This window comes from Venturia canescens, chromosome 1 (genome assembly GCF_019457755.1).
Source record: "Venturia canescens isolate UGA chromosome 1, ASM1945775v1, whole genome shotgun sequence".
NCBI lineage: Eukaryota > Metazoa > Arthropoda > Insecta > Hymenoptera > Ichneumonidae > Venturia > Venturia canescens.
The window spans coordinates 38234082-38254369 of record NC_057421.1 but is presented as its reverse complement, the minus strand read 5'-3'; the positions used below and the strand labels follow the sequence as shown (position 1 = coordinate 38254369).

At 38.2% G+C, this 20288-nt stretch overlaps 1 protein-coding gene across 1 annotated transcript; it reads left to right on the top strand.

Annotated features, from left to right (window-relative positions):
- The first annotated feature begins 4420 nt into the window (after window positions 1-4420).
- LOC122406082 (uncharacterized) lies at window positions 4421-8633 on the top strand. Its single transcript, XM_043411300.1, has 2 exons — window positions 4421-5556; window positions 5728-8633. Exons 1-2 carry the CDS (start codon window positions 4661-4663, stop codon window positions 8453-8455), a joined length of 3624 nt encoding a protein of 1207 aa, XP_043267235.1. The 5' UTR covers window positions 4421-4660; the 3' UTR covers window positions 8456-8633.
- Window positions 8634-20288: the final 11655 nt, after the last annotated feature.

The following is a 20288-nucleotide window of genomic DNA, read 5'->3' as shown; positions in this document are numbered from 1 at the left end:
TAGGAAAAAAAAGGTTAGGACAAGTACATTGATGATCCCTCGTTTGTTGATAATTCCATCCATGAAAAAAACTTTAAAACAAAATTTTTATAAAAAATGGGCAAAAAAATTATTTTATAAAAAAAATACAGAACGATTCGAAAAAAATTTCACAAATCTTGAAAAAACATTATCTTTAAAAAAAACTAAACTGTATCTATTTTTTAAAGTGTTAAAAGAATCAAATAACAAGTAAAAAATAAAAACCGAAAAATCGCGCTTGAAATCATTTTGGAAACCGATGCCTCATTCTTCTTATTTGATTCGAAGGGCTAAATCAACTAAAGAAATTCCATCTAATTTACGTACAGCATTAAAATTTATTATATCAATTCGAGGCCAAGTATTTTCTAATAAATTGAAAAAAGTTACCATTTGAGTTCCGTGCAGCACTAAAATTTATGATATCAATCGAAGGACAAGTAATTTATGAGTAACTCCAAATTTCAACATTATGGAACTGTTTTAAGAAGCTTTTAAATCCAAAAAAATCACATGCAAGCTAGTCATTTCTTACTCTATGATGGCAGAGACAATCGATTTTTTTCAGACTTTCAGGAGCTACTGATATTATTCACAATATTCGACGTCGATTGGATCGATAGAAATTATGTTTAAATATGAGTTAAAAGTACTTGTCCGGCCCATCACTTTCCATTAAACTTATTATATTTAAATAAAAATCAGGGCTTTTTTAGAACTATTGGAGCACAAATATTCATGCAGAGGGAATTTAGAGAGTTATCTTCAAGTAATTTTCTCTTAATTGCACTAATTTAATAAGAATGGAAACAAATTGTCCTGTAATATACAAAGGATGTTATTGTGCATCGATAAATAAAAAACATTTTGCACATTAAATATGTTGAAGGTTCCAAAATAACTCCCCAGTTTGTATTGCTATGACGGCAGTGTTTACTTCTCACTTCTTCCAGCGAACGAATTTCATTCGCTATAACTAACCTAAATCGCATTTCAATAAATTTTTAACCGGATTCTCCCGTACAGTTTCGTTTTTTTATGATTGATTTTTATTTGATTTAAACAAAAGTGATGGGCCGGACAAGTACTTTTAACTCATATTTAAACATAATTTCTATCGATCCAATCGACGTCGAATATTGTGAATAATATCAGTAGCTCCTGAAAGTCTGAAAAAAATCGATTGTCTCTGCCATCATAGAGTAAGAAATGACTAGCTTGCATGTGATTTTTTTGGATTTAAAAGCTTCTTAAAACAGTTCCATAATGTTGAAATTTGGAGTTACTCATAAATTACTTGTCCTTCGATTGATATCATAAATTTTAGTGCTGCACGGAACTCAAATGGTAACTTTTTTCAATTTATTAGAAAATACTTGGCCTCGAATTGATATAATAAATTTTAATGCTGTACGTAAATTAGATGGAATTTCTTTAGTTGATTTAGCCCTTCGAATCAAATAAGAAGAATGAGGCATCGGTTTCCAAAATGATTTCAAGCGCGATTTTTCGGTTTTTATTTTTTACTTGTTATTTGATTCTTTTAACACTTTAAAAAATAGATACAGTTTAGTTTTTTTTAAAGATAATGTTTTTTCAAGATTTGTGAAATTTTTTTCGAATCGTTCTGTATTTTTTTTATAAAATAATTTTTTTGCCCATTTTTTATAAAAATTTTGTTTTAAAGTTTTTTTCATGGATGGAATTATCAACAAACGAGGGATCATCAATGTACTTGTCCTAACCTTTTTTTTCCTAGGTTTAATATTCTCAGCGGCACATGAACGAAAAAAATTATCTCTTTCAGAACATAAATGTTCTGAATTTCACCAAACGTCGGTAGAGAATATTCTTCATCTCGTAGCAAAACGATTTTCTTTTTTTTTGTAAGAAGTTCCGTGGATCTTCACTTCGTTCGTTTCGAAAGTTTGACCCTGATCAATGTCAGTTGCGCTCAAAAGTGAGTCGAACAGATGAGCTGTTTGCAGATTCTGGATTGTTACTGTTTGCCCTGCGGAAATTTGATGCCCTATGTACAAAAACTTTGTAGAAAACGTCCATTGATTTAGCCTCAAACACATAAGCGCTTGATATCGATATGCGAGAGTTTTCGGCATATTTTTAAAATTTCGGACTACAGGTACCAGAGATTTGTGGTATACATTAGGGTGGCTCTTAATATGGGTGAAAAAAAAATTGATCGCGCCGCCCCCCAAAACGGTTCCAAATGATAAAAAAAAATCTACGCAAAGCCGTAGCTATGTCCGGTAAGAGGAAGACGTGCCTGTAAGCATGAACTTAGATTTAAATATGAATTTTTCTGCATGCTTTAGTAATTTTTAAAAATGTTGTATTTCAGTGAAAAATGGTCGTATAGAGGTCTAAAAAAATGCATTTTGAAGCTTCAGGTTTCTCTTTTTAAGATCTTATGACGAAAAAAATGCAGAGCTACATGTTGTGCGCAATTTTGAGAAAAAGTGCGAGAAAAAAACAGCAAATTTTTATGCTTTTTTATCAATTCCATAAGCGTAGATTTATTTTTTTCAACTAAGCCATGGTATGGACCGGATAGCTAGTTTATTAAGCTTCAATTTGCTTTTTTAAAAACTTCGGTAGGACCATTTTTTGCTGAGATGTTGAACTTTGAATTAAGAAGAACTCTTTTGTCTTTGATCGACGATATCTCAGCAACCAATGGTCGCACAGGAAATTCAAGGGCAGTTCTGAAAACTGGAATGAATGTCCTACAAGATTCCGTTGCGATCTTGAAGATGAAATTTTCCTTTCATCCTTGTCGTGAATTTAAAAAAAATAGGAAAAAATGTATTTTATGGTTTTTCAGAAAGTCAATAGCCAAATTTCAAATAATCATGAAATGACTGATGTTGAGTATGCCATTTACAGCTGAATATACCCCCAAAAACCCTGCCGAAGTTACATTTCGATCTAACCAATCGTTTCTTCGTTGCAACCGATCAAACATTAATCAAATTTGAGGGTCACGTTTTTTACGTTAAACGAGTCATGATCATGACAAAAATGAAAAATGAAAAATTTCCAAGTTTTTTCTACATTTTTCCCATAAATAAGGTTGAAATATACAAAAAAAAAATTCCGAAAGTTTTTGATGAAAATTGATTGTTTTTCTTAAGGCTTCCAACATTGAGAGCTTCTGAAAAACCATAAATTACCTTTTTTTTCCTATTTTTTTAAATTCACGACAAGGATGGAATAAAAAATGGATCTTCAAGATTGCAACGCAACCTTGTAGGACATTATTCCAATTTTCAGAACTGCCCTTGAATTTCCTGTGTGACCATTGGTTGCTGAGATATCGTCGATCAAAGACAAAAGAGTTTTTCATTCAAAGTTCAACATCTCAGCAAAAAATGGTCCTAACCAAGTTTTAAAAAAAAGCAAATTGAAGCCTAATAAATCAGCTATCCGGTCCATACCATGGCTTAGTTGAAAAAAATATATCTACGCTTATGGAATTGATAAAAAAGCATAAAAATTTGCTGTTTTTTTCTCGCACTTTTTCTCAAAATTGCGCACAACATGTAGCTCTGCATTTTTTTCGTCATAAGATCTTGAAATTAGAAACGTGAAGCTTCAAAATGCGTTTTTTTAGACCTCGATACGACCATTTTTCACTGAAATACAACATTTTTTAATATTACTAAATCATGCAGAAAAATTGATATTTAAAACCAAGTTCATGCTTACAGGCACGTCTTCCTCTTACCGGACATAGCTACGGCTTTGCGTAGATTTTTTTTTTTATCATTTGAAACCGTTTTGGGGGGCGGCGCGATCAATTTTTTTTTTACCCATATTAAGGGCCACCCTAGTATACATGTGCTGCTTCGAACCTGAAGCACCACTGTTGTCTGGCGGGTCCGAATAGACGCATGTACTGTTGCGTCACACGTTTGTGATCGTCGCGAGGAAATAGATTTCGGAGTGGCTACCTGTCCGACCACCGGATAACTAAGCATTCCATATTCGTCCGGCTAATTATATATATAGATATTGTGGTAAACACTTTTGTTAGTCGTTACAGAACCACTGCGTTTGATGAATCCACGCATGCGCAGTCCGATAGTACGCGATACTGAGCAAGAGCAAGCATCGTAACGTATTCGCGTCGCGAAAAAAGCATTATGTGTTTGTCTAAAAACACACAGCGTCGCTTGAAGAATGCGTTGTGGACTTACCCTTATTAATCTAGCCTTTACCTTAATTTTCCTGTTTGTCACCTGCGAGGGCGCCACTTTGCTTTGCCTCCACAAAGGCCCGCGCCCTGGCAAACCGCCATTTTACGTCATAGCGTTTTGTGTTCTTACCAGAACAACATCGTGGAAATTTTCATCGTCCGTTATCAAAAAATATCGACCTTTTGAAGATCGAAAAATTAGTCGTGAGTGGTTGGAGACTAACCATGAGTGAAATTGAGATAACTCAGGAAGGAATTGATTCTCAAAAGGAGAATTTCTTGAAGGACGCGCAAGATGTAGGCGGCAAAGTAACGCCTCGCAAGGAAAGTGCGGACTCTTCGTCCTCCGATTCATCCTCTGACTCGGAGGCAGACGGAGATTCTTCGCATCCTCCGAACAAAAGGCCAAAAATTGATCCTTGAATGGATGTGGTAATAAACCAAGTGGGCTATCTCACGAACATCTTAGCGCAGGTCATCCCAGTGGAAGCAGCATGCTCGTCGCAAGCGGCTCGGGAAGCTGTGCAATCAACGGACGAGACGTTTCTTACAAGGCCCGCTTTAGGTGAGGACCTAAATCTTGGGGAATTCGCAACAGAAACAGACAATAAAAAAGTCGTTAAGACGGCATCGAAAGATAGAGTGGAGGCTCTAACAAAACTGCAGCACTTCGGCACAGAGGCATGGAAGGAAGTTAAATATTCGAAGTCCCTCCAGTCCTTCTTGGCAAAACCGGGTTTCGTAGAGCTCCGACTCAATGACGAAATGTGTCATCTTAACAGAGGTAAGGATTATTTAGCCTCAACCGAGAAGGTGCTGGCGGGGTTAACGAACGCTTTACTAGAGCACAAAGAGATTCTTCGGTCTAGCTTGCAAGGGATAGTGAATTGGGCGAACCATTCACAGAGCGAGTTTACCCCGAATAATCTTTTCAGTAAGATCATGGATCTTTTCGGTCCAAATTCTCAAAATTACAAAAATATGGAGCAGATCCTTCAAGTGGTATGTGGAAAACGAGCGGAATGTATAGAGGTCAGGAGAGAACGCATTATCTCTGAAATTAATAATAAAAATTTACAGGCAACTCTGAGAAGGGTACCTCCAAGTGTGGATCAGCTGTTTGATCAAAACTGTTTAATGCCATTGATTAAATCATTAGGAGGAACGGGTCTCTGGCTAAACACGCCGGGATATCTGAAAGAGAAAAGGGACACTAACCAAAGGCCCAAAAAGCAAGGGACAGAATCTGCGGTACCTAGTTGCTCTCAATACACTAAGAGCAACAAACCAAACGATGCGCGTCCTACGCTCAAGTTCAGGTACAACCAAAAGAAATTTGGAAAGGATGCTAAAACCACGAACAGCTCCTTTCGTAACAAAGACAAGAAATAAAGAACTAGAAAAGCCGTTTAAAGGCGGTTGCTTGCAAGAGTTTGTATCATCCTGGCAATCCCTGGGAGCAAGCAATTTCACTTTAAAAATCATTTCAGGTGCCCGTATTCCCTTTTCAGCAAAACCGCCTCTTGTTTTTCCTACGGTGGAACTGATGAAAAAATACAGTTCCAGAGTTTCCCTAGAATTGACGAACTGTATAAAAGAACTCATAAAGCAGGGGGTCTTGGAGACGATCACAGAAAAGAGCCCAAGCTTCCTGTCAAAGATGTTTGTGGTACCGAAGAGCGATGGAGGATTTCGTCCGATTTTCGATCTCAGACGATTGAACGCCTTCGTAAAAACAAGGCATTTTCAGCTGATTTCGCACGCTTCGGTACCGGAATTTCTCCAACCCATGGATTGGATGACAAAGATCGACATCTCAAGTGCATACTTCCATGTACCCATCGCGGAGTCACATCGCTGCTACCTCAGATTAATTTACAACGGCAAGTTGTTACAAATGTCGGCTTTACCGTTTGGCCTAGCGTCAGCACCCCGCACATTCGCGGCCTTAACGAATTGGATTGCGGAAATCCTTCGTGCCAAAGGAATTCGGGTTCTAGTCTACCTAGACGATTTCCTCCTCGCCCATCGGGACCGCGACAAGTTGGTGGTACAGACTGCGGAAGTCATGAACCTCTTGGAGTCCCTAGGATGGCAGATAAATTTTCGAAAATGCACACTAGTGCCAAATCAACAGCTCGAATACTTGGGCATCACTTGGAACACTCGATCCGAGTCGATGTTTCTCGCAAAAGAGAAAATAGAAAAGTTGGAGACATCAATTGCAAGAGTTCTAGCCAAACAAAGTTGCAGCGTGAAGCTGATTCAGAGGCTCCTGGGACAATTAAATTTTGCGAACTTCGTAATACCCAGAGGCCGGTTACATTGCCGATATTTACAGATTTTCCTCAGGATTTTGAGTCGAACTCAATCAAACGGCAAGCGAGCATTGTCGGTGAGGGCAAAAGCAGATTTGGAATGGTGGCATCAAATGATCCACGAATCGAAACCACTGTATCGCAGCCCGTACACACATTTCCTCACAACCGACGCATCAGATGTGGGTTGGGGAGCACAACTGAACGAGACCTTGATGTCGGGAGCATGGACGAAAGAACAGAAGAAATGGCACTCGAACTTGAAAGAGCTATTCGCAGTATATGCAGCGATACAGAGACAAGCCCACGAACTGGAGAACTCTCACTTGCTGATTCAATCGGACAACCGGACGTTAGTCGCATACATACGAAACGAGGGGGGAACACGATCACTGAATATGCTCAACCTCACGCACAGATTGCTGAAGTTGACAGACAAATTGAACATGACGTTATCGGCACATTATCTCCCGGGAAGGTACAACTCCCTAGCAGATCGACTGTCACGAGGACAACGGATACCCGAGTGGCATTTGCTACCAGCGGCGGCGGAACAGATTTTCCAGCGGTGGGGCGAACCAGACGTCGACCTGTTCGCGTCCGAAAGATCGGCAGTAGTAAAAAATTATGTATCACTCGACTGCAGAGATCCGTCAGCGCTCTACTCAAATGCCTTCAGCCGGGCGTGGGACTACCGTTTAGGTTGGATTTTCCCACCGCCCAACCTCATCCCACGGGTGTTGGCCCAGCTCAACAGGGCCAGAGGAAAATATATTTTAATAACACCCAAGTGGGAAAAGACATTTTGGATGGCGGATGTGCGGTCACGAGCCCTGGAAGCGCCAACGATAATTCAGAATTTACCAGACAATCTGATCGATCTGTCGACAGGCCGAGCTCCACCTCAAATAGACCAGTTGACGCTTCAGGCCTGGTTAATTGGCGATGGGGAAAGTTAACTAGAGACTGGTCAGAAGCAGAGAGACGGCTATTGAGTGACCGCTGGAGAAAATCAACAATGTCCACGTACTACCCAGCAATAAAACGGTGGTTACAGTTTTGTGATAACAACAGTCTCGACGCGCAAAAGCCGCGAGCGCAAGATATAGCTAGATTCCTGGCGCAACTATATTTGGAAGAAGATCTAGCCTACAGTACGATTTTGGTACATAAATCCGCAGTTCTCACCTTTTGCGAGTTACAACCAAAGGTCCCGGAACAGACTCTACTGCGGCAAGTGCTCAAGGCGATTGCAATGGCTCGTCCAGTAAAGCCCAAGACACCAATCTGGGACGCTCAGACATTATTGGATTGGTTAGCCAGGCCCTCGACCAGAAACACCTTGTTCGAAGCCTCAAGACGAACAGCAGCAATTCTTTTATTAGCCTCGGGCAGAAGAGTGCACGACCTCACTTTACTGAGAATCTCTGAGGAGAATATGAGCTGGTCAGGTGACGAGTTGACACTTTGGCCAATCTTTGGTTCGAAAACGGATTCAGCAGAACACAGACAATCGGGGTGGGTCCTGACCCCGCATCCGAATCCAAATATATGTCCGGTTAACTGGACAAAACGATTAATCTCCATTTCGCAAGATAGACGGAAAGATAATAAAGAACTGACGCAGCGCTTTATCACAATAACGGGAGTACCTCGACCAGCATCGAGAACGGTAATTGGGGGCTGGATTCGGTCCGTTCTCAAGGAGGCAGGCATCCAAGCGTCGCCAGGATCTGTTAGATCAGCTTCAGCGGGTTGGGTGGAGAACCATCCTATAGATGAAATTCTAGGGAGAGGAAACTGGAAAAGTAGGAGCACTTTCCAAAAGTTCTACTGCAAGGAAATACAGAAGCAGGGTACTGGCTCACAGTTATTATTCAAGAACTTTCGACCAGAGTAAAAGAGAAATTTAAAGGAATGTTACTTCTTCATTTTCATAATATTTGTTTAGTCATTTTTTAGATCGGTTATTAATTATAAAGTTTATAAGGCCAGAAGGCTTGTGTTTATTATCAGAAACGTTCGCAAGGACATCCCTACTTATGTAAGTCAATAATAAAAATGACAAAGTATTTTGATTCGAGCGTATATTTAGTGGTAAGGAGAACACCCAAAAAGTCACATAGCGTTTTGCAGTATTGTTACCAGCAGATACCAAACAGGTCTTCAAGCGACGCTGTGTGTTTTTAGACAAACACATAATGAAAAATTTTGAATTACAACAAAATTGTTATTATGTGTTGTAAGAAAAACACACAGCGTCACAAAAAAATGGCTTACTGGTGAAGACTATGACGTAAAATGGCGGTTCGCCAGGGCGCGGGCCTTTGTGGAGGCAAAGCAAAGTGGCGCGCTCGCAGGTGACAAACAGGAAAATTAAGGTAAAGGCTAGATTAATAAGGGTAAGTCCACAACGCATTCTTCAAGCGACGCTGTGTGTTTTTCTTACAACACATAATAACAATTTTGTTGTAATTCAAAATTTTTCATTTTCGCCGGTTTCTTCGTAAAAACAGTGTAGAGAAAATAAGTGAAAGTGTAGTTTAGGGCTATTCTGTAATTTCAACGGGTGAGTTTTTTTATCTCTATCATATATAGGAGAAATAGTAATGAAATTTATACAACTTTCTTTTTTTGGCTGTTCTATATTATTAACCTTACTTTTTCCACGTGTCGAATAGATTGGACCAAAATAATCGCATATAAACGAATCACCGTGTTGCGGTTGTGTTGTGGAATTATGTGTAAGTTTTTCACAGTTATATTCAATTCATGTTTTGTTTTATTGTCCTTTTTTAAATTTAATTCGTTACGAAATTATTCTCAAGCTCGTTCAACGTAGTTTTATGAATATAGTGTTTCTAAACTTTTTTAATATTTAAATGGTAAATTTATAATATAAAACAAATTTATACATTTGTAATCTCAATTATTTAGCTTCATCGGGGAGTTCTGAGCATGACTCAGACAATGAAGATCAGGAATCCGGTCTCGATTCCAGTGATTTTGAGCGTCCATCTACTAGCAAAAAAGTTTTTCCCAGTCAAAATCCAATGTTTAGCTTAGTGTCGGAGCTAAGTTCGATTCCATAACTCAACTCGAAGAATCAATTTTAGCGTTTGGGAAAGAAAAATTCTGTTTTTTTTACAAACGTGATTGCGAAACTATCGAGAAGTGCAGGAAACGGGGTATTACGAGATAGCTTAACGCTGATTTAAAATATTATTATCTAAAATATTCGTGTATTCATGGTGGAAAAAAATTCAAGTCAGTAGCGACAGGCATCCGGTTATCATCGTGAGTGTTTATAGTTATTAGTATTAGATCTTGTTTCGTGTAGTTGTAATTTGTATATATATTAGGGTGATGCAAAAAAAATCGATATTTTTTTTTCTCGGAACTCCAACGAAAATCGTTAGTACATCAAAAAAAAAGTAATTTTCCAAAAATTTCAGATTTTTTAAAAATTTTTTGGATAGTGCTCAAGCCACTTTTCCATATTTTCCTGTTTTTTTCTCAAAAATCGCGAAGCAAAAATTTTTTTTTGCTTTCATAGCGGAAGTGTTAGTGCTCCATGGAATTATAAATCTAATACCATTTTTTCACTCGCAAAAAAATTTAAAGGCTACCTCGCATAATTTATTTCTTCTTGTCTGTATATTTAGCTATAAATTATAAGATTAAAAACGTGGCGCTACAAATAACTATTCTTGTCATCCTTCCAAAAGAAAGGGTGAATGTACTTTGCAAAAACATAGTTATTCAAAATTACATGTTATAACAATGATTTTCGCATTTTCTCAAGTGATTGATTTCAATTTTCCTGTATTGTCACGTCCCGCGTGTGATTTCAATATACGCGGTTCGTGACGACGGCCTCCTCCGACAACTGCGCGACTTGACAACGGAGCGTCCTTGAGTGCGACCTCTGTGCGTTGCCTCGTGTCGCCGCTGGCCGGAAGCCCTCGGAATCCGCCCGATCAGCATCGCCTGATCGCGAGTTTGAGGGACCTATCCATGGGAACGACTAAAGTGCTGAGATGCTGAAGACCCCGTCACGACGATCGCTTTCGAGCTCTCGTCGCCGTAGCGAGGATTTTTGTACTTTAGTTCCGTTTGATTCTTAACCGACACTCGGTCGTCCCTCGGGATAACTCCGTAGGTTAGCAACTCGCGGCGGTTTAGTAAATCCTGAAAGATCGGTGAAACTGCATAGAGAGCGTAAGCTTAACCTTCGATAACAAACGCGAAGTGAGCAACACACTGCCCCTTGCCTCACGGACGTTCTTTTGCCGAGTCTTGCAGACTTTTGCGTGCACCCTTTTGTTAAGTTTATTTCTCAATTTGTTATTCTTCATAAAACCAAGTTAATTCTGTGCGTGTGTGTGAACCGGGCGTCAAACGAAGGCCCGGTTATTGTGTGCGGAGCGGAATGGGAGAATTGTTCCCGTTCGTGTGATGTAAACCTTTTTGTATCTTTCCTTTTCGCATACTTTTCACATCTATTTCTGTTCTCGTCAAACCTTCTATTTCCATGTCAATAAATCTGATTTCCCGGTTAATAATTATTTGAGCGACCCAATCTCCTGCTTCGGGGCCCGTACGGGACCATATAGGCACCCTTTCGTTATCTCTTAAATTATTTCGATTACTTAATCACTTCAATATTGCAGTATTTCGGTTATTCCCATAATTATCCAATTATTTTAATTTCATTTAGACCAAACAAAATAACTACTAAATATTTCACATTTCAAAAATCCTACACTTTGTGTAGGTTGGTGGCAGCGAAAACTAAGTAAATTTCCCAATTACGTTCGTCCCTTCTGGACGTAACAGTATTTTTCATAGACATAAACACTCTTATGCACGAAAACTTACTAGGGTATCGTACAAAAATGATAACGTGCCAAACGAATCTGTGTTTTGCCAAATTTATTATTTCAAAGTCTGATATTTCACCGCAGAAAACGTTAAAATTTGGGAATTTTCTAATTTCTCGTGCGTTATAAAAACTAGTAAAATATTTTGACCAAATTCTGTTAGAAAAAAATGGAAACTAATGGATGCAAAATCGCAAATATTTATCATAAAGCTTCCAATATCGGTTTCGTAATCTTTACTGATAAAAAAAATTAAATTAACAAGATCGAAATAGGTCTATTGTACAAAGTTGCCTCCCTGTACAAGCTCAAATAGTTATTGATTGTAAACAAAGAGTTCGGAATTAACATTTTTGCGATTTCGCATTCATAAGCCTACATTTATTTTCCATTAAAATTCAGTCAAAATATTTTACTAATTTTTATAACACTAGGGTATATTAGCGCGCGCTTAAGCGCGCGTATAGGGGTTTATTAGCGCTGCTGCGCCCAAGGAAAGCTTATAACCACTCGCGTATACACCACTGCCAAATTGATAGTAAACATGAAACTGACAGCAAGACTCCGAATTTGAAAGCCCCAGCGACCAATCACAGTACGAATAAAGTGACAACAATGCCCCTCGTTGGTGACCAACTTCGGACGTTACTCACCAACTTTTTAGAAGTGGAACTCGTGGACCGGTCAATGTAAGATAATTCCCACAACAGGTTTTTGTAGAAAATCGAGTGCTCTATAAAAAAGGTCTCTTGCCACTTTTTCAGCGAAACTGTTAGATTTATCACGATACGTTATAGGAACTTTTTTGAAGATCACGTCATTCTTACAAAAATTATCTCATAAAAAAATTCAGATTGTCATAAATTAATAATTTACTGTATTCCGAATTCATTGTTTGGAGGGGAATGACTTTTTTCATTGAGTGGGGTCATCTTGACAGCATGCATTATTGAAAATCTGCAAGCGTACATATAGAAATGAATAAACATAACAAACGCCCATATGAAAAAAAGAATGTTCATTTCAGATTTTTTTTTAACAATCTGGGAAACGTTGGCGGTGTTCTTGAACAACCTTCATAAAATGCTGGAATTGTTCCTCATGATTCATTAAACAATGATTATATCGTTCTATTGACGCAATACTACACTCTGCAACACCGTTCACCACCCTCAGATTTGTAAAAAAATTCCACATTCTCTTTATATCTTTGTGGTTAGACCACAGTGAAATATCGACTCCCAGGAAGTCGTGGGGTACATGAAAGTTTTGAAAAATGTCAGCGAATCTTTAGATACAAACTCACTTAAATCCTTCCTTAAACTTTTTTCTAATAAATCAGAACAAAGCAAAGTCAACCGAAGCGAACGCGTAAAGTGAAGTGGAGTGAAGTAAGCAATAAGTCTTTCCGTTCCGCCGATAACATAGGACCTACATTTACGGTGTAGCTCCAGGCGATTTTTTTAATAATAAAAAAATTATTTGACAGAGAATTAAAAAAATTCTAACGTCTTTTAGAATCTCCATCCATAGTAAACATTACAAAGTATTTCCAAATAATAAACGCCATTCGCCTTCAAACAATGAGTTCGGAAAGCAGAAAATTATTAATTTCTGACAATCTGAATTTTTTTTGAGATAATTTCGATGAGAATGACGTGATTCTTAAAAAAGTTCTTGCAATGTATTCTGATGAATCTAACAGCTTGGCTGGAAAAGTAGCAAAAGTTAAAAATCTACTATCGGTTCAACTTTGACAGTGAATAACTGTTGAAAGAGAATATTTATTACCAAATGATAAGAGATCTTTTTTATAGAGCGTTCGATTTCCTACAAAAACCTGTTTTGGGAATGATCAGACATGGACCAGTCTGCAGGTTACAAAATTCCAAAGTCGCCAGCGATGTGCTCCCCGGGTTATTTACATGGGAAACAGAGAGAATCGGGATGAGCGACCTCTAAAAAATATTTTAAAGGGCTGAAATTTGGACAGGCATCATATTTTATGACACTGGAACAATTGAAGGATGTTCTTTGAAGACAAAAAACAATTTTTTTATTGACACACCCTAATGTCTGTAAATCGACAAATATGGGGCCGTCGATCTAGACATCGAAAACCGTACAGAAATATACCTGGACATAAAAAACTATGGGGCTGCCGACCTAGACATTGAAAACCGTAGAGTTTATCTGGACATCAAAAGCTCTGGAGCCGTCAACCTAGATAGCGAAAACAATGAAGAAATATACCTGGACATCGAAAACCATAGAAAAATATTCGTACAATGGAGTTGTCGGCCTAGAGATCGAAAACCGTACAGAAATATACCTAGACATCAAAAACTATGGAGCCGTCGACCTAGACGTCGAAAACCATGAAGAAATATACCTAGACATTGAGAACTATCAAGCTGTCGACCTAGACGTCCAGAACTGTAGAGAAATGTATCTAGACATCGAGAACTATCAAGCCGTCGACCTATACCAAGAAAACCATGGAGCCATCGACCTAGACATCAAAAACTTTGCAGCCGTCGACCTGGATAACGAAAACTATGGGGAAATATACCTGGTCATCGAAAACTATGAAACCGTCGTCCTGGATAGCAGAAACTATAAACAAATATACCTCGACATCGAAACCTACGGAGCCCTTAACCTAGATAGCAAAAGATATGAAAAAATATACCTAGGCATCGAAAACTATGAAGCTGTCCACCTAGACATCGGAAACTGTAGAGAAATATACCTAGACATCGAAAGTTATGGAGCCGTTAACCTAGATAGCGAAAACTATGGGGAAATATACCTAGACATCAAAAACTATGGAGCCGTCGATCTAGACATCAAAAACTATGGAGCCGTCGACCTAGACCTCGAAAACCATGGAGCCGTCGACCTAGACATCAAAAACTTTGCCGCCGTCGACCTCGATAGCAAAAACTATGAAGAAATATATCTAGACATCAAAAACTATGAAGCCGTCGGCCTAGACATCGAAAACTATGGAAAATTATACCTGGACATCGAAAACTGTGGAGCCATCAATCTAGATAGCGAAAACTATGGGGAAATATACCTAGACATTAAAAGCTATGGAGCCGTCGACCTACACTTCGAAAACCATGGAGCCGTCGACCTAGACATCAAAAACTTTGCCGCCGTCGACCTCGATAGCAAAAACTATGAAGAAATATATCTAGACATCAAAAACTATGAAGCCGTCGGCCTAGACATCGAAATCTATGGAACCGTCGACCTCCTAGACCTCGAAAACCATGGAGCCGTCGACCTAGATATCAAAAACTTGGCCGCCGTCGACCTAGACATCGAAAACCATGAAGAAATATACCTAGGCATCGAAAACTGTGTGAAAACTGTATGAAAACATACCTAAACATCGAAAACTGTGGAGAAGTATACCTGGACATCTGAAACCATGGAGAAATACACCTAGATATCGGAAACTATGGAGTTGTCGACCTAGACATCAAAAACCTTGGAGGAATATACCTAGGCATCAAATAACATTGAGAAATACACCTGGACATCGAAAACTATGAAGCCGTCGACCTAGACATCGAAAACCGTTGAGAAATATACCTAGACATCAAAAGTTATGGAGCCGTCAACCTCGATAGCGGAAACTATGAAAAAATATACCTAGACATAAAAAACCAAGGAGAAATATACCTAGACATCGAGAACTATGGAGAAATGTACCTAGATATCGAGACCTATCAAACCTAGGCATTGATAACTATGGAGAAATATACGCAGACATTAAAAACTATGGAGCCGTCGACCTAGAGGTCGTAAATCACGTACAAATATACCTAGACATTGAAAACTATGGAGCCGTCGACCTAGACGTCGTAAACCACGTAAAAATATACCTAGACATAAAAAACTATGGAGTCGTCGACCTGGATGTTAAAAACTATGGAGAAATGTACCTAGACATCGAAACCCAAAGAAAAATATACCTAGACATTGAAAACTATGGAGCCATCGACCTAGACTTCAAAAACCTTGGAGAAATATACCTAGACATCGAAAACTATGGAGCCGTTGACCTAGACGTCGTAAACCACGTAAAAATATACCTAGACATAAAAAACTATGGAGTCGTCGACCTGGATGTTAAAAACTATGGAGAAATGTACCTAGACATCGAAAACCAAAGAAAAATATACCTAGACATTTAAAACTATGGAGCCGTCGACCTAGACATCAAAAACCTTGGAAAAATATACCTAGACATCGAAAACTATGGAACCGTCGACCTAGACATCAAAAACCTTGGGGAAATATACCTAGACATCGAAAACTATGGAGCCGTTGACCTAGACATCGAAAACCAAGGAAAAATATACCTAGACATTGAAAACTATGGAGCCGTCGACCTAGATAGTGGAATCTGGAGCCGTCGACGTAGACAGGAAGTAGAAACGTCATCCTGGGCATCGAAAAACATGAAGTCGTCAACCTAGACAACAGAAGCCATGTAGTTGTTGTCGATCTGGGCATAAAAAATCACTATTAAGTCGACCTGGATTTTGACTACCACAAACCGTCGACCTCGTCACTGAAATTTGTAAAATTAACACGAAATTTCGGACCTTGAGAAAATTCGTATATTTTCATAATCATCCTACGATAAATCTATTACCATTCGAAGTACGAAATAAAAAGCAATTCGCATTTCAATTCAATGTAAATATTATTTCCTATTTTCGTGCTGAAAAAAACTGGAGCCTGAAAAACATGGGTTATGTTATTTTACACTCGAATACGAATACTTTTTTATTTGAATGTGCTGTTTCTCTGTGGGCCATGTAATTAAACGCTGTTCATTGATATAATCAACTGCGCATACACGAACTGTCAATCTGACAGTTGAAACTATCAAACTAAGAGCAGGACTTTAAATTCGAGATTTCAAAGCGACCAATCACAGCACGAATAAAACGACAACAATGCTCCCCGTTGGTGACCAACTTCGGGCGTTACTCACCAACTTTTTAGAAGAGGAAATGGGAAAACTAGAAAATTCCCAAAGTATAACGTCTTCTGCGGTGAAAAACATGACTTTGAAAAAGAGAATTTAAATTCGGCAAAACACAGCTTTATGTTGTCATTTTTGTACGATGTCCTAGCAAGAAAAAAGTTTTCGTCAATAAAAATATATATCTATATGAAAAATACAAGAAAATTGAAACTAATCGTTTGAGAAAACGCAAAAATATTTGTTACAACATGTAATTTTGAAAAACTATTTTTTTGCAAAGTACATTCACCCTTTCTTTTGGAACGACGACAAGAATAGTTATCTGTAGCCACACGTTTTTTAATCTCATCATTTATAGTGAAATATACGGAAAAAAAGAAATAAATTATGCGAGGTAGTCATTTAATTTTTTTTGAGAGTGAACAAATTTTATTAGATTTATAATTCCATGGAGTACTAACACTTTCTGCTATCATAGCAAAAAAAAAAATTTTTGCTTCGCAATTTTTGAGAAAAAAACCAGGAAAATATCGAAAAGTGGCTTGAGCACTATCCAAAATATTTTTAAAAAATCTAAAATTTTGGGAAACTTACTTTTTTTTGATGTACTAACGATTTTCGTTGGAGCTCCGAGAAAAAAAAATATCGATTTTTTTTTGCATCACCCTAATATATATATATTTTAAAATTCAACTTTTCAGGACATTCCAAAAAAAATGTGAGGCCATGTTTTCATTTACCTGCAGCAGTGATGGGAAATATCTGCAGCTGATGAAAATGATCGAAACTCATAATTTTTGTAAATGATATACGATATAATATCGTTTACCAAATCCATATTTATGAATGTGTGAATGCTGTGTTATTTTTTCTAGGAGCCGAGTGCCATGTTTTCGAAGAAGGTGGAGAGATGAAAGGTCTGTTTTTCGTAACACCGGAAATGAAGCAATCAATGGCAGCGTATTTCGAATTTCTTGGTATCGATGCGACATTCAAGTTGCTCGATATACGCGCGCCTGTCTACCTTATGATTGTTGAGGATTCGGAAGGGAGCACCGAAATCGTTGCCGTATGCATAAGATGCAGAGAGTATGAGGTGGCTTCTCCAAACATTTAAAACAATTCATCCGTCTTGGTCAAGCACAAAATGTATAATGGAGGACAAAGACTTGCTCGAAAGAAGAATTCGAATCGGCGAGAGTTTTGATCTGTGTCTTCCACACTCTGAGGACCTTTAATAGAGAAGTGAGTTGCGACAAGCTATTCATCACACCAGAGCAACGAGATATGGCAAAAGAATTGTTTCAAAAAATGACTCTTCGACTAAAACTGACAATGAGTATTAGGGTGGCCCTTAATATGGGTGAAAAAAAAAATTGATCGCGCCGCCCCCCAAAACGGTTCCAAATGATAAAAAAAAAATCTACGCAAAGCCGTAGCTATGTCCGGTAAGAGGAAGACGTGCCTGTAAGCATGAACTTGGTTTTAAATATCAATTTTTCTGCGTGATTTAGTCATTTTTAAAAATGTTGTATTTCAGTGAAAAATGGTCACATCGAGGTCTAAAAAAACGCATTTTGAAGCTTCAAGTTTCCAAATTTCAAGATCTTATGACGAAAAAAATGCAGAGCTACATGTTGTGCGCAATTTTGAGAAAAAGTGCGAGAAAAAAACAGCAAATTTTTATGCTTTTTTATCAATTCCATAAGCGTAGATTTATTTTTTTCAACTAAGCCATGGTATGGACCGGATAGCTGGTTTATTAGGCTTCAATTTTCTTTTTTTAAAACTTGGGTAGGACCATTTTTTGCTGAGATGTTGAACTTTGAATGAAAAACTCTTTTGTCTTTGATCGACGATATCTCAGCAACCAATGGTCGCACAGAAAATTCAAGGGCAGTTCTGAAAATTGGAATGATGTCCTACAAGGTTCCGTTGCAATCTTGAAGATCCATTTTTTATTCCATCCTTGTCGTGAATTTAAGATTATTCGCGATATTACCAATGCTTTGAATACTCTGGGCAGCGAGGTGACCGGCGAAGTCTTTTTGGGGCGAGTGAAGATGTTAAATGACGTCCGGAAAGCTTGGGTTGAAATTCGCGAAGTGCGAATTTTACCAGTGGCGACAGAAGTACTTCCAAAAGTTGTAACGAGCACTCCAATTTCGCCGCATTTCCGAGCTGAATTGAATTTTGATGAAGTATTTATCGCAGCTTCGGAAGAGTTGTCTTTTGATGAAATCGATGAAAATCAGAACTTGATCGAGATGAGTGGACAGGAAGGTGGGGAAAAAAACGTAGAAACTGGTACGATAAAAACGAATGAGTCGTTGACGAAGGTCATCTGTTGGGCAAGTTTGTACGACTTCTTCGGCTTCAAATCTGAATATACAAGATATAAAGGTTCCTTGTGCCGTGAAGCATAGGGGACGTCCAAAAGGATCCCTGAAAACAGTGATTGGGTTGTCTAAAAAACGTCGGATCCCGATGCGAACTCGCAAACTCCCGTTCCTCCAACTCAGTCTTAGCGAAAGAGCCCTCGTTTGTATTGAAATGGTTGGTGGATGAGAAGATCGCATTCTCTGCCGTTCATAACGGTATAAATATCCCAGAAGAATCGGTCAAGACCAGACCTAACGAAGTTTCGGATTCAATCATTGACGAAGATGTAAAGATTGAGTAGGTACGACGATATTTTTCTGCGAATATTTTTATGGAAAATTGTTGAAGAGCTTGTGAAACAAAAAAAAGATAGTAATGTTTTTGTATGCGCTATGTGTGACGTTGATTTAGATACAACTGTCGATGACGAATCTCATCCATTAAATCAAAAGTTTTCCCTACGATGTGATTACTGCATGTCATGGTACCATTTGTCATGCGTCGCATTGAAGAAACTTCCCAAAACAAAGTTTTGGCAATGTAAAAAATGTTGAAGTTTGTTTCACACAGATGTGTAAAAAAAATTCATTTCCTATTATTAAGTTCAAGTGGATATCAATTTGATACTTTAAGTTTCAATTGTTAGAATTAAGCATTGTTTTCCGTTGAAAAAAATACACTCAAACTGATGAGGTTTAATAAAGTCTCAGTTTACATTTCTGCAAATATTGATGATTTTGAATTCCCCCATGTTCTATACTTTTTTCAGATACGCAAAAAAATTAAGAATTTAAAATAAAAAAAGAATTAAAATATAAAGAATAAAATGATTTATGATAAAAGATTGATGCTTTACCAATCGTTGGACGTCTACGATTTTGGAGAGTAAAACCCCTCACATACAATTTTTGCACGTTGAACACCTTATGGTAGTCGGACGTGGGCAACAGAGGTGAAGGGGGTGGAGCCCCTCAGAATAATTACAAAAATTTTTAATTAATCATTATCAGAACCAAACCCCATTTTGTATCCTTTCCATGACTGACGGATGTCTAATGTATTCTTACTCATTCGAAGGCTTTTTCAAAAGACTTCAGAACGTATATTCGGATGGATAAGGACTGCTTATTCGTCAGGACATGCTTGAATACATGACTTTTCATTCTGACCGGACGACTAAAGTATCCTTATTTGTCCGAAGGCTTCTTCAAACGGTTCCAATCCGTGTAACCGGACGATTAAGGACTGTTTATTCGTCCGGACATGCTGGGGTACATGACTTTTCATTCTGACCGGACGACTAATGTATCCTTATTTGTCCGAAGGCTTCTTCAAACGGTACCAATCCGTGTAACCGGACGATTAAGAACTGCTTATTCGTCCGGACATGCTAGGGTACATGACTTTTCATTCTGACCGGACGATTAATGTATCCTTATTCGTCCGAAGGCTTC

Coding starts and splice junctions, on each gene's coding strand:
- LOC122406082 (XM_043411300.1), top strand. CDS start 4,661: ATGGATGTGGTAATAAACCAAGTGGGCTATCTCACGAACATCTTAGCG. Junction 5,557..5,727: donor CGTCCTACGCTCAAGTTCAG/GTACAACCAAAA, acceptor AAATCATTTCAG/GTGCCCGTATTCCCTTTTCA.